This window comes from Amphiura filiformis, chromosome 14 (genome assembly GCF_039555335.1).
Source record: "Amphiura filiformis chromosome 14, Afil_fr2py, whole genome shotgun sequence".
Lineage (NCBI taxonomy): Eukaryota > Metazoa > Echinodermata > Ophiuroidea > Amphilepidida > Amphiuridae > Amphiura > Amphiura filiformis.
In genome coordinates this window covers 64,006,243-64,021,455 of record NC_092641.1, presented here as the reverse complement: position 1 = coordinate 64,021,455, position 15,213 = coordinate 64,006,243, and the positions used below count along the sequence as shown (strand labels likewise).

Here is a 15,213-nt window from a genome sequence, read left to right as displayed (position 1 = left end):
TCTACTTAGAAATGTTTTTCCAAGTAATCTGGCTTTCTGGTCACTGACACCTTGAAGAAAAAAAGACCTCCCAGAGTAACTTTGTGTACAGTGCACATTATTCTTCTCAAATAATACTTCTTCCCGGACTGGTTTACACAGTAGCAAAGTCTCATCAAACAAACAAATTATGCAAAAAAGGCTCCATGATACACACATTGTGTTCTCGAGGTGAAACAGTTTGATAAAGCAACCCAATTCTGTACTTTCTACCTGTAAGCATTATTTCTTTATTATTATTATTATTATTATTTTCAAAGCTTACAGTATTTAGTTTGTCAGTGTAAGTATCCCAGAATACATAAACTTCATCCGGTGTGGTCTTTGAGGGTTGGTTATACATGTAACCCAACCCCAAAGAAAATTCCCCCACCACCCCAAACTGAGTCAATAAACAGTAAGAAAATTGCATTAAAATTTAAAACATTTTGCCCGCTTCGCGCGCATTTTCCAAAATGATATATTCATCATGACTAAAAAGTTGCTATATAATATCGCGAAAAAAATGACTAAATTTGTCTATACGTTTGTGAGCTCATTTCAAAAAATACAATAGGCCTACTTTGGTGAAACCGACACCAAATGATACAATTATTCCCAACAAAATCACTCCCAACAAAAACTTTTGGGGGGTCAACCAGGAATCAGTCAAATAAAAAAAATAGTGCAAAATGGTCTAAAAATGTCAATTTTCCTGGGAACTGGACTTTCCTTCTGGGGCTCTGCCCCTGGACCCCAACATGGGCGCCTAGGCTTGAGCCCCCTAGACCCCTGTCGATGTATGTGGTATGCGGCACCCCGTGATTTTCTTTGAGCAATTCCATGTTCAAAGGGGAAAAGTAACTTAAATGAATTAAGGGACCGTTCACAAACACTTGTAAGGGGGGATGATGCAAAAAAAATTTACAGACCTAAAAATGTCAGCCCCCCCCCTTTTGACATGAAAGTTATGGGTCAACCCCATAGAAAAGCATAAACTCAATTTTCCCAGGAAAATTTTTGGTCATTTTTTCAGGGCCCCCCTTAGGAGGGTCTAAAAATTTCAGGCCCCCCCCTTTTTTTTGCATCAGGACCCCCTAACAAGTGTTTGTGAACGGTCCCTAAGCAAGAAACATAATTCCCCTCCATAATAATTTCTAATTTGTTTTTTGAACCGTATAGGCCTGCACCGCGGCAGTTTTAGTTACTTTTAAAGAGCAAAATATTACAGCCCAAAGAAAATTGTTAAGAATATAACAGAAATAAGAGATTTCTTTGTTTGCCCAACTCAGTACAAAAGCTTTTATCCTATTTAAGCATATCCATCCAAAGACGGTGATTAACATCTATTGTAGTGTCTCGTTTGCAGGCAGAAAAAAAATAATGTTCAGTTGCATTGGTTCTTGTCCTCTCCTGCCTCAATTTCTGGAATGTGTCAGATTTTTAAAATAGATTTAGGAGAACTTAATAATACATACGTAGAAATAAGTTTATTAGAGAACAGTCATCACTCTCAAGTCTGTTTGTGGTAGGCCTACTCTAGGGGGTTTATCCCTAAGAATCTCCAGGGAGAATCTCACAATTGAAAAAAGAGAAAGCATGCCTCCTTTTCTCGAGCACTTTGGAAAAGACCGAAAACTACTATAACAATGGTAATTTTACATTGAAGAAAAAAAAACCTGCTTCATAAATTCATAAAAATCCTCTGGACGAGAACCAAAACATTAATTTTATATTAGGCCTAAGAGAAAATCCAATAGAGAGAGAGAGATTCTTGTACAAGGACACTTAGAACAAAGACTTATAAAGTGAATAGTTATGTTATTATGGAAGCAATTAGAAGATAAGCAACGGTTGAATGAATGAGTTGGTTTTTAAATAAAATATTAGTACATTATTAATACTATTTTATCCCTATTTTATACACTTTAGTGAGTCAACACTATTGGACCTCAGTCACAGTTCTCAATCTTTAATTCTAAATACTATACTAATAGGCTTAAATAGAATGACCTTTGAATGTGTTTATAAAAACATAATACTCCAAAACTTGAGGTCAAATTTTGAGCCAAAAATTGTTAAAAGAAGGTTAATCAACTGCAACAATTCCGAAGAAAGCATTTCTGATTCGAACTTTTGGAAGCAAATCAAGCAATAGACTATGAATTGTGAAGGAGTGCGATTACCACGAGTTCTTTCACGCATAAAAAGACACCAATATGATGGACAAATTGGTTTTTAAAACTTGTAAATCGAGTCCTACTTTAGGAAAGCCGACATACTTATCATAGTATTTGCAACTTGGTGCTCTGATCTGGCCTACTACAGTGCGGAGTTTTTGGAATTTTCAGCAACCCCGTAATCATCAGCGGAAGGAACCAGCAAACACAAAAACGTTTTTAAAACGTTTTAAATAAGTTATATTTTGGGTTTTGGTTTAGGCAAAAACGTTTAATAACATTAAAATGTCGGGTTATATAAAGGTCATGAAATCGTTTTAAAACGTTTTGTATGAAAACACACTACAACAATATTTTTAAAATGTTTTCGAAATGTCATTGTTAACTATTTTTTTAATTTTTTTTGGCCAAATATTTTGTCAACACTTAAATAACATTATGTTAAAATATTTGCATCCAGCAAACACAGAAATGTTCTTAAAATGTTTTTTACAAAACGTTTTAATAACATTTAAATGTCGCGTTATATAAAGGTCGTGAAAACATTTTAAAAACGTTATTGTAAATATTTTGGGCAAACATTTTTTGCATAATATTTTTTCAACACCAAAATAACATTCTGTTTAGAATGATTTGTACCAAGTTTTCAAAAATGTTTTTAGAATGTTATTAAAACGTTTTTATACCCTTTATATAACCAGACATTTAAATGTTTTCTGTAAAACATTTGTGTTTGCTGTGCAGTAAATTACCAACAAATGTTATTTAATGTTATGAAAACATTTTATACCATAAATGTACCCTTTATATAACCCGACATTTAAACGTTTTCAGACAACCTTTTATAACCTTTTGCGAATGATGTCGAAAACGTTTTGTGTTTGCTGGGAAGACTCCAATACTGAAGAATGAGACCAGAAAAAAGGCTATGTTGGATGCTAGGAGAGTGTCACAGTGTGGCAGAGTTGCATCTTTCAAACATTTTTTCAGCTAAGCATTATGGGATGGTATTTAAGTCATTTAACCTCCAACTTTACTCTGTGTCAATATTATTCAACCAAGTTGTTGAAGAATATTGTACTGTAGTATGACTGCAGTATGATCAGGATGTCTCATTTTCAGGTGGTGATACAACTGCGATTGTTAACACCTTCGAGTCAAATAAGGTTATTTACAGATATTATGAACAAAGGATCCTGCAAAAATAGCTAAATGACATGAAATGAGATACAGGGATCAAATAATACAACCAATGAATAATGTTGGGTAGCCAGAATTTGAGCTAATTTGCATAGTTTTCCCAATGAATGTGTGCTAGTAGACCACATTATGCATGCAGTGCGTGTCACTGAATACACAAGATCATCGGAGCGGAGATGAGGAATATCAGCTTAGAGCAACAACAAGCCATTGAGTGCTTTATCATGTCATTGAAAATTTGAATTTTACTGCATGTATTCCAGATAATTTTGCAAATGAAAACGTGGACACTCCGGGGGACCAACTGATTTCGAGAAATTCGGGCATCCTGATGAGCAACTTTTATAAGAAACTCAGTGATATGAATTCATCTATACCAAGATTGGATTAACATATGTATCAAGATAGTTGCAAGTTTTTCTTCCCAGATCGCAGAAACGTTAAGTTCTGGAACACTAGGCCTATAAGCTCAATTTGCCTGAATTGGTTAATCTGCATGATCTAAATCCGTTTACACCCACTAAAATCTACTATTATATATTCACGTAATGACTGTCTTTGGATTTAATTGCCTCAACCAAGACTTGATCAAGTTGTAAGATGAGATCCTACCACCTTGCACCTCATGATATACTATAATACCGGAGCTCTCTATATAGAAGAACCATAAATTTGACTTGATCTGCGCTAACACTGGATCACGCACCACAAAAAAACTACACAAATACTACATGGTATACTGCTGGTACTGGGACACTACAAGTTATAACCTGATAACACTTCTGAGGCACTCTTGAAGGTTTTTGATTTGATCTGCGCTAGTAAAAGCCGCTAAACACTGATGGGACAATATAATTTAAAGTGGCATTAATGTTACCGAAATTATTAATCGGAAATATCAGTACAACAACATAGATTTGACGAGCTTTAATCTTCAGCATACACATCTGCAGCTGCTCTTCATGTTATATATAAACATCGAAATATTTATACAGAGCTCAGCGGATAATGCAGATCAAAATGCCTGCAAAAGCCATGAGATTGGGGCAAAGATATGCGATGCTATCCATAATTACTGCAAGCTTATTTCTCTTCACTAAATTGATAACCACTGGTGAGTCACTTTCTTCCTTTACCTCCTTCTTTTCCCCTTCCTTCCCCTTTTAATAGTTTTGTATGTTCATTTTTGTTGACAATTTTGTCATTATATTACTATTATTAGGTCATGCCATGTCTCATTATTGCCAGGCGGTGATGGAAGCGATATCGCCAATTTTGAGGTCGCCATTGGATTAACACATAATCATGAAATCTTCATAAACAATTCTAAATTTGTTATGTGGTGTCAAAGCAAAATTATCTTACTCTAAAACCGTCGGGGTACGACCGTGTACCACACTGCAAGTATGTTAATTTTCCATTTGTAATTGCTAACCGTGTATTTTGAATGGGGCTGTCAGCCTGTATCTTCGCCAGCCTCGTACGTCACGTGTTGCGCTTCCTATGCCGCCTGATTATTGCGGCTTAAAATGATCAGAAAACGACTTTGACAGTTTTAATAATACGTCAGGCTGTAATACGTTATAATTTTGGACAAGGATTAATAATATTTTTTAAATGACCAAAATCATACATTATGGCTTTAACTTGGCTTTCTGGCCCTAACTCAATTTGGTTTAAACACTGAGATATGGATTTCTGTCCTGCACATGCACAATTCCCAATACCTGTATCATACTATGAAAGACATAATTGTCTAATTTGAGAATAAATTTGTTCCAAAACAGCACCTCTAGTATAACATTTATTTTGCTATACATTCCAAAGAGATGACACAGTTTAAACTTCATGCCACTTGAGGTTAAAAATTCTGCTGATGTACTTGACACTGATTCCATCTTAAACTACTGTTGAGTTCGGGCTGGGGGGGCACCCACCAAAAACTTCTGGTGGGTATAATGTTCCCTCGGAATTTTGAGGTGGTGGGTCGGGAGCTCAGTGACGACGGCGTACCGGTAAAAGGGGGCCTTTTGGAGCTGCGAACCGAGCCTCGAAAAAGCAAAAATTAATCGGGATTTTTGGAGCGCCGAACAGTCAAGATCAAGGGTCTTTCTTGGCTTTTTGGTTTAAAAAACAGAAATATGAGGAATGAGCAATTTCGGGGTCTTTTAGAGCTGAAGTTGTCAAAATCAAGGGTCTTTCGGAGGTCTATTTTGGTCAAATATATGGGGTCTTTTGGAGCTGCGAAATAGAGGGGTCTTTCCCGTATACCCGTATGTCATTTGTGTTAAGTGCCCCCGTCTCAAGGGAAATATTATTTTGAACAGTGCATAATAAGTGTAACAACCTCCTCAAGGTCTTAACAATCATACAATCATGACAATAGAGATGTTTTAACCTCGTGGTCCACCACATGGAAATAGTAGATCCATGGTGGTGTAAAGGTAAACAATGGATACCAGTGGTCCCACATCACATTGTTCTACTCGACCACTGCTCATTTTGGAAATTGCACCACTGTGATTGGTTAATGAGATGGAGAAATCATAATAATATTAGAAATATCAGAAATACGTGTATCACTTATTTCGGAGGGTTCTTATTGGTCAAATACTTATTTTACAGTGATCTATTATTTATGTATTATTGCCCGGGTATTTACTTTTTGACATTGCCAATAAAAACTTCTTTTAAAAGGGAATGGGCGCCCATGGGAGCTTTGGTGTGATGTGTTGAAATGTAACCATTAGGGTAAAATTATCTTCTTTATAACAAGTCGGTTGGTTTTAAAAAGAAGGAATAAAGCTCAATTTACAATTTCGGTTATTATTGTTAGGCAATGAGATAGCATTTATTGCTATCTGCAGTAGATATTATATTTGTTTTGTCATTTTGTAGTTTAGGCTTCATGAATGCAATAAATGCTCTCTGACCTTTTTCACTGGCCGTAACTAATTTTTTTCTCACATTGACCCCCGCTGACTACTCTAAATCCACCACTGAACACCCCATGATATAGACTGCTGATAGCAATAAATGCTATCTACTGCTGATAGCAATAAATGTTATCTACTGCTGATAGCAATAAATGCTAGCTACTGCTGATAGCAATAAATGCTATCTACTGCTGATAGCAATAAATGCTATCTACTGCTGAAAGCAATAAATGTTATCTACTGCTGATAGCAATAAATGCTAGCTACTGCTGATAGCAATAAATGCTATCTACTGCTGATAGCAATAAATGCTATCTACTGCTGATAGCAATAAATGCTATCTACTGCTGGTAGCAATAAATGCTAGCTACTGCTGAAAGCAATAAATGTTATCTACTGCTGATAGCAATAAATGTTATCTACTGCTGATAGCAATAAATGCTAGCTACTGCTGATAGCAATAAATGCTATCTACTGCTGAAAGCAATAAATGCTATCTACTGCTGAAAGCAATAAATGTTATCTACTGCTGATAGCAATAAATGCTAGCTACTGCTGATAGCAATAAATGCTTTCTACTGCTGATAGCAATAAATGCTATCTACTGCTGATAGCAATAAATGCTATCTACTGCTGGTAGCAATAAATGCTAGCTACTGCTGAAAGCAATAAATGTTATCTACTGCTGATAGCAATAAATGTTATCTACTGCTGATAGCAATAAATGCTAGCTACTGCTGATAGCAATAAATGCTATCTACTGCTGATAGCAATAAATGCTATCTACTGCTGAAAGCAATAAATGTTATCTATTGCTGATAGCAATAAATGCTAGCTACTGCTGATAGCAATAAATGCTATCTACTGCTGATAGCAATAAATGCTATCTACTGCTGATAGCAATAAATGCTTTCTACTGCTGATAGCAATAAATGCTAGCTACTGCTGAAAGCAATAAATGTTATCTACTGCTGATAGCAATAAATGCTATCTACTGCTGATAGCAATAAATGATATCTACTGCTGATAGCAATAAATGCTGTCTACTGCTGATAGCAATAAATGTTATCTACTGCTGATAGCAATAAATGCTAGCTACTGCTGATAGCAATAAATGTTATCTACTGCTGATAGCAATAAATGCTATCTACTGCTGATAGCAATAAATGATATCTACTGCTGGTAGCAATAAATGCTATCTACTGCTGATAGCAATAAATGTTATCTACTGCTGATAGCAATAAATGCTAGCTACTGCTGATAGCAATAAATGCTATCTACTGCTGATAGCAATAAATGCTATGTACTGCTGATAGCAATAAATGTTATCTACTGCTGATAGCAATAAATGCTAGCTACTGCTGAAAGCAATAAATGTTATCTACTGCTGATAGCAATAAATGATATCTACTGCTGATAGCAATAAATGATATCTACTGCTGATAGCAATAAATACTGTCTACTGCTGATAGCAATAAATGTTATCTACTGCTGATAGCAATAAATGTTATCTACTGCTGATAGCAATAAATGCTGTCTACTGCTGATAGCAATAAATGATATCTACTGCTGATAGCAATAAATGCTATCTACTGCTGATAGCAATAAATGATATCTACTGCTGATAGCAATAAATGCTATCTACTGCTGATAGCAATAAATGCTAGCTACTGCTGAAAGCAATAAATGTTATCTACTGCTGATAGCAATAAATGCTAGCTACTGCTGAAAGCAATAAATGTTATCTACTGCTGATAGCAATAAATGCTGTCTACTGCTGATAGCAATAAATGATATCTACTGCTGATAGCAATAAATGCTATCTACTGCTGATAGCAATAAATGATATATACTGCTGATAGCAATAAATGCTGTCTACTGCTGATAGCAATAAATGCTATCTACTGCTGATAGCAATAAATGCTAGCTACTGCTGATAGCAATAAATGTTATCTACTGCTGATAGCAATAAATGCTAGCTACTGCTGATAGCAATAAATGCTATCTACTGCTGATAGCAATAAATGCTATCTACTGCTGGTAGCAATAAATGCTAGCTACTACTGAAAGCAATAAATGTTATCTACTGCTGATAGCAATAAATGTTATCTACTGCTGATAGCAATAAATGCTAGCTACTGCTGATAGCAATAAATGCTATCTACTGCTGATAGCAATAAATGCTATCTACTGCTGAAAGCAATAAATGTTATCTACTGCTGATAGCAATAAATGCTAGCTACTGCTGATAGCAATAAATGCTATCTACTGCTGATAGCAATAAATGCTATATACTGCTGATAGCAATAAATGCTATATACTGCTGGTAGCAATAAATGCTAGCTACTGCTGAAAGCAATAAATGTTATCTACTGCTGATAGCAATAAATGTTATCTACTGCTGATAGCAATAAATGCTAGCTACTGCTGATAGCAATAAATGCTATCTACTGCTGATAGCAATAAATGCTATCTACTGCTGAAAGCAATAAATGTTATCTACTGCTGATAGCAATAAATGCTAGCTACTGCTGATAGCAATAAATGCTATCTACTGATGATAGCAATAAATGCTATCTACTGCTGATAGCAATAAATGTTATCTACTGCTGATAGCAATAAATGCTAGCTACTGCTGAAAGCAATAAATGTTATCTACTGCTGATAGCAATAAATGCTATCTACTGCTGATAGCAATAAATGATATCTACTGCTGATAGCAATAAATGCTGTCTACTGCTGATAGCAATAAATGCTATCTACTGCTGATAGTAATAAATGCTGTCTACTGCTGATAGCAATAAATGCTATCTACTGCTGATAGCAATAAATGCTATCTACTGCTGATAGCAATAAATGCTATCTACTGCTGGTAGCAATAAATGCTATCTACTGCTGATAGCAATAAATGTTATCTACTGCTGATAGCAATAAATGCTAGCTACTGCTGATAGCAATAAATGCTATCTACTGCTGATAGCAATAAATGCTATGTACTGCTGATAGCAATAAATGTTATCTACTGCTGATAGCAATAAATGCTATCTACTGCTGATAGCAATAAATGCTATCTACTGCTGATAGCAATAAATGCTATCTACTGCTGGTAGCAATAAATGCTATCTACTGCTGATAGCAATAAATGTTATCTACTGCTGATAGCAATAAATGCTAGCTACTGCTGATAGCAATAAATGCTATCTACTGCTGATAGCAATAAATGCTATGTACTGCTGATAGCAATAAATGTTATCTACTGCTGATAGCAATAAATGCTAGCTACTGCTGAAAGCAATAAATGTTATCTACTGCTGATAGCAATAAATGCTATCTACTGCTGATAGCAATAAATGATATCTACTGCTGATAGCAATAAATGCTGTCTACTGCTGATAGCAATAAATGTTATCTACTGCTGATAGCAATAAATGCTAGCTACTGCTGATAGCAATAAATGCTATCTACTGATGATAGCAATAAATGCTATCTACTGCTGATAGCAATAAATGTTATCTACTGCTGATAGCAATAAATGCTAGCTACTGCTGAAAGCAATAAATGTTATCTACTGCTGATAGCAATAAATGCTATCTACTGCTGATAGCAATAAATGATATCTACTGCTGATAGCAATAAATGCTGTCTACTGCTGATAGCAATAAATGCTATCTACTGCTGATAGTAATATGCTGTCTACTGCTGATAGCAATAAATGCTATCTACTGCTGATAGCAATAAATGCTATCTACTGCTGATAGCAATAAATGCTATCTACTGCTGGTAGCAATAAATGCTATCTACTGCTGATAGCAATAAATGTTATCTACTGCTGATAGCAATAAATGCTAGCTACTGCTGATAGCAATAAATGCTATCTACTGCTGATAGCAATAAATGCTATGTACTGCTGATAGCAATAAATGTTATCTACTGCTGATAGCAATAAATGCTATCTACTGCTGATAGCAATAAATGCTATCTACTGCTGATAGCAATAAATGCTATCTACTGCTGATAGCAATAAATGCTATCTACTGCTGGTAGCAATAAATGCTATCTACTGCTGATAGCAATAAATGTTATCTACTGCTGATAGCAATAAATGCTAGCTCCTGCTGATAGCAATAAATGCTATCTACTGCTGATAGCAATAAATGCTATGTACTGCTGATAGCAATAAATGTTATCTACTGCTGATAGCAATAAATGCTAGCTACTGCTGAAAGCAATAAATGTTATCTACTGCTGGTAGCAATAAATGCTATCTACTGCTGATAGCAATAAATGATATCTACTGCTGATAGCAATAAATGCTGTCTACTGCTGATAGCAATAAATGTTATCTACTGCTGATAGCAATAAATGTTATCTACTGCTGATAGCAATAAATGCTGTCTACTGCTGATAGCAATAAATGATATCTACTGCTGATAGCAATAAATGCTATCTACTGCTGATAGCAATAAATGATATCTACTGCTGATAGCAATAAATGCTAGCTACTGCTGAAAGCAATAAATGTTATCTACTGCTGATAGCAATAAATGCTAGCTACTGCTGAAAGCAATAAATGTTATCTACTGCTGATAGCAATAAATGCTGTCTACTGCTGATAGCAATAAATGATATCTACTGCTGATAGCAATAAATGCTATCTACTGCTGATAGCAATAAATGATATCTACTGCTGATAGCAATAAATGCTGTCCACTGCTGATAGCAATAAATGCTATCTACTGCTGATAGCAATAAATGATATCTACTGCTGATAGCAATAAATGCTATCTACTGCTGATAGCAATAAATGCTGTCTACTGCTGATAGCAATAAATGCTATCTACTGCTGATAGCAATAAATGCTAGCTACTGCTGATAGCAATAAATGCTGTCTACTGCTGATAGCAATAAATGCTATCTACTGCTGATAGCAATAAATGCTGTCTACTGCTGATAGCAATAAATGATATCTACTGCTGATAGCAATAAATGCTGTCTACTGCTGATAGCAATAAATGCTATCTACTGCTGATAGCAATAAATGCTATCTACTGCTGATAGCAATAAATGCTATCTACTGCTGATAGCAATAAATGCTGTCTACTGCTGATAGCAATAAATGCTATCTACTGCTGATAGCAATAAATGCTAGCTACTGCTGAAAGCAATAAATGCTGTCTACTGCTGATAGCAATAAATGATATCTACTGCTGATAGCAATAAATGCTATCTACTGCTGATAGCAATAAATGATATCTACTGCTGTTAGCAATAAATGCTGTCTACTGCTGATAGCAATAAATGCTATTTACTGCTGATAGCAATAAATGCTATCTACTGCTGATAGCAATAAATGCTATCTACTGCTGATAGCAATAAATGCTGTCTACTGCTGATAGCAATAAATGCTATCTACTGCTGATAGCAATAAATACTAGCTACTGCTGATAGCAATAAATGCTATCTACTGCTGAGACCAATAAATGCTGTCTACTGCTGATAGCAATAAATGATATCTACTGCTGATAGCAATAAATGCTATCTACTCCTCATAGCAATAAATGCTATCTACTGCTGATAGCAATAAATGCTGTCTACTGATGATAGCAATAAATGCTATCTACTGCTGATAGCAATAAATGCTAGCTACTGCTGAAAGCAATAAATGTTATCTACTGCTGATAGCAATAAATGCTGTCTACTGCTGATAGCAATAAATGATATCTACTGCTGATAGCAATAAATGCTATCTACTGCTGATAGCAATAAATGATATCTACTGCTGATAGCAATAAATGATATCTACTGCTGATAGCAATAAATGCTGTCTACTGCTGATAGCAATAAATGCTATCTACTGCTGATAGCAATAAATGCTATCTACTGCTGATAGCAATAAATGCTATCTACTGCTGATAGCAATAAATGCTGTCTACTGCTGATAGCAATAAATTCTATCTACTGCTGGTAGCAATAAATGCTAGCTACTGCTGATAGCAATAAATGCTGTCTACTGCTGATAGCAATAAATGCTATCTACTGCTGATAGCAATAAATGCTGTCTACTGCTGATAGCAATAAATGATATCTACTGCTGATAGCAATAAATGCTATCTACTCCTGATAGCAATAAATGCTATCTACTGATGATAGCAATAAATGCTGTCTACTGCTGATAGCAATAAATGCTGTCTACTGCTGATAGCAATGAATGCTATCTACTGCAGATAGCAATGAATGCTATCTACTGCTGATAGCAATAAATGATATCTACTGCTGATAGCAATAAATGCTATCTACTCCTGATAGCAATAAATGCTATCTACTGATGATAGCAATAAATGCTGTCTACTGCTGATAGCAATAAATGCTGTCTACTGCTGATAGCAATAAATGCTATCTACTTCGGCCTGCATATGAGCTATTGCTCTTGCTCATGACTTGACCTTCTTACCTTACCAATCTACTACTGATAGGATGAAATGCTTTCTACTGATATTAATAGATGCTATCTGCAAAACTTTGTGTCTCCCGTTGCTAACAGCAACACTGTTGAAAGTAACTTATAAATGATTTCTACTTCTGATAGCAGTAAAAGCTATATCTACTGGTGTTAGCAATTGGTAACCTATTGCTCATATCAATAAAATATTTTGAACCATTGGTAACAATACATGCCTTGTTGGACTTTACATATATATTATGCTGATAACAAAATACACTAATTTTCTCCTTTATTCCTTTTAGGTACTCCTCAATCCCAAACCATAAGAAGAGATGTGATTGCAGACAAGCCACCTACTCGAGTATTCCTCTGGGCTGTACCACGGTCTGTCTCTACCACCCTCCTAATCTCTCTCTCGCAGTCCCCAGATGTAGAAGCCTGGTTCGAACCCTACCTCTTTGCGTCACAGATGGAGCACTTTCGGTTATCTGGAGAGTCTGTTTCACTCCAATGGGGACTGAAGATGACATTAGCCTCGTTATCTGTTACTCATGGCTATGATATGAGAGACGTCAGTTTCACTTGGGTCAAGCAACAATTAGAAAATTACAATGGCGATAAAAATGTTATTGTAAAAGATATGGTGAAAGGAATTGCCGGTAAATTTAACAATATCCCAAATGGGTATACTCATACTTTTCTCATCCGACACCCTCTGCGCGTGTTTGCTTCTTATAAGCAAAAGCATAATACAGAGGGCGGTATGAATAAAGGCTTAAAATTAACTGAGTTTTCGAGCTGTTGGATACCGTCGGGATATTTCTTTAAGGAGATGTATGATTTGGTGCATCATATACGAGATGTTCTTAAACTAAAAGTGATAATAATTGATTCAGATGACTTGCTAGAGAACCCAGAGGAAATGATCAAAGCTTATTGCAAAGAAACTGGATTGACTTATAGCGATACCATGCTCAATTGGGAACCCAATAATGACATTTGGTGGAATTGGATGCTACCAAAGGAAACATCCTTAAAATGGTGGTGGAGGAGTGTCTATTATGGTTATAACCCGACTCATAAAACTTCTTTTTCACAATCGGGTTTTGGTGAGAAGATGGATCTTCCTGATCACGTTGATGATGATGTAAGGGAATTAGCACAAGCTAGTATGAAATATTATAATGAACTTTTTACACAAAGGCTTCAGGTAGCTTCATATGAATCGCACTGATTACGGTAGGCCTATGCAATGTAGGGGGTCACTTTTGAATTTTAATAAAGCCATATTATAACATTTCTGTAAAAATAGATTAGTATTTATTTTCCATAAAATGTTAGCTTTTATACTCTCAGCTATGTCCCCTTTTAATTTTGAGCCGAACAAGTGAGGTAAAGCATAGAAAATTGGAATTTACTACTAGCGCCCATGCATGTTACTCCCGCGGTTGTAATACGGTACGATCCTCGGGGTGTGTGTGTGTATGTGTATCCCGTACGCCGTGTACGTACTGCGCATACGTGTTCGACTAATATTTCCATCGTAATGATAAAACACCGGTTCCATTGTTTTATTCAAAATCTCGGATTTAGACAAAACTACAGCACCTAAAGTCTTGATTTTTGCAGAGCATCTTATTGACTAAAGTACATTACAATGTGTAAAATCCAGAATTTAAATTTTTTTGAGCGCGGTCTCCTCAGCAAATGTTATGATATGGCTTTAAAGAAGATTTTGTTGCATTGCTTTCATATCTGTCATGAAAATAATATTGGGCTATTCCAGTTGAAATCCATACACCCCCTATGGAAGACATCGCCTTAATCTTCCACACAGGGATTGTGAATTTCAAATGGGGTTACGTGAATCGGCGACTCCATGAGAAATCTACACCCCCTGTGGTAGATTAAGGTTAGGCGTACATGTTCCATAGGGGGTGTATGGATTTCAATTAGAATAGCCAATTTTAGTGGTATCAACTTATATTTCTGTACAATCTACCGGTACTAGTCGAAAGTCAATAATGTAAATAGGCCAGAGGATGATTTAAGGAAACCCCATCATGCACTGCAAAAGTGTTATCACTAGAGTTTCAACTGCCACTTTACTTCTCAAATCCCATTGAATTCTGTGCAAAAGATGCTGTTTTAAAATTGTGTGTGTGTCAGTATTACTTGGTCGATTTCAGATTAACAGTGATGTGTACATAAAGGATAATTCACACATTCTAGGGTAGGACTACCAATTATCGGACAATGCCAGTTATCGGACGATTACATGGTTTGGACCATGTGGAATTGTTTCTTCAAGTCAACGTGAATTTATATCGCATCAATTGAAAGAACGGATACTTACTGCATTTAAATGGCTGCCTTGCAGCTGGTTCCGTTTATTATTATTTCGCAAATACGAGCGTGAATGGACTGAGTATGCCTC

The 15,213-nt window shown here is 35.7% G+C and overlaps 1 protein-coding gene across 1 annotated transcript; it reads left to right on the top strand.

Moving 5' to 3' along the window:
- The first annotated feature begins 3,709 nt into the window (after nucleotides 1-3,709).
- LOC140169113 (uncharacterized) lies at nucleotides 3,710-15,001 on the top strand. The gene is made up of 2 exons (XM_072192378.1): nucleotides 3,710-4,512; nucleotides 13,079-15,001. Exons 1-2 carry the CDS (start codon nucleotides 4,407-4,409, stop codon nucleotides 14,008-14,010), a joined length of 1,038 nt encoding a protein of 345 aa, XP_072048479.1. The 5' UTR covers nucleotides 3,710-4,406; the 3' UTR covers nucleotides 14,011-15,001.
- Nucleotides 15,002-15,213: the final 212 nt, after the last annotated feature.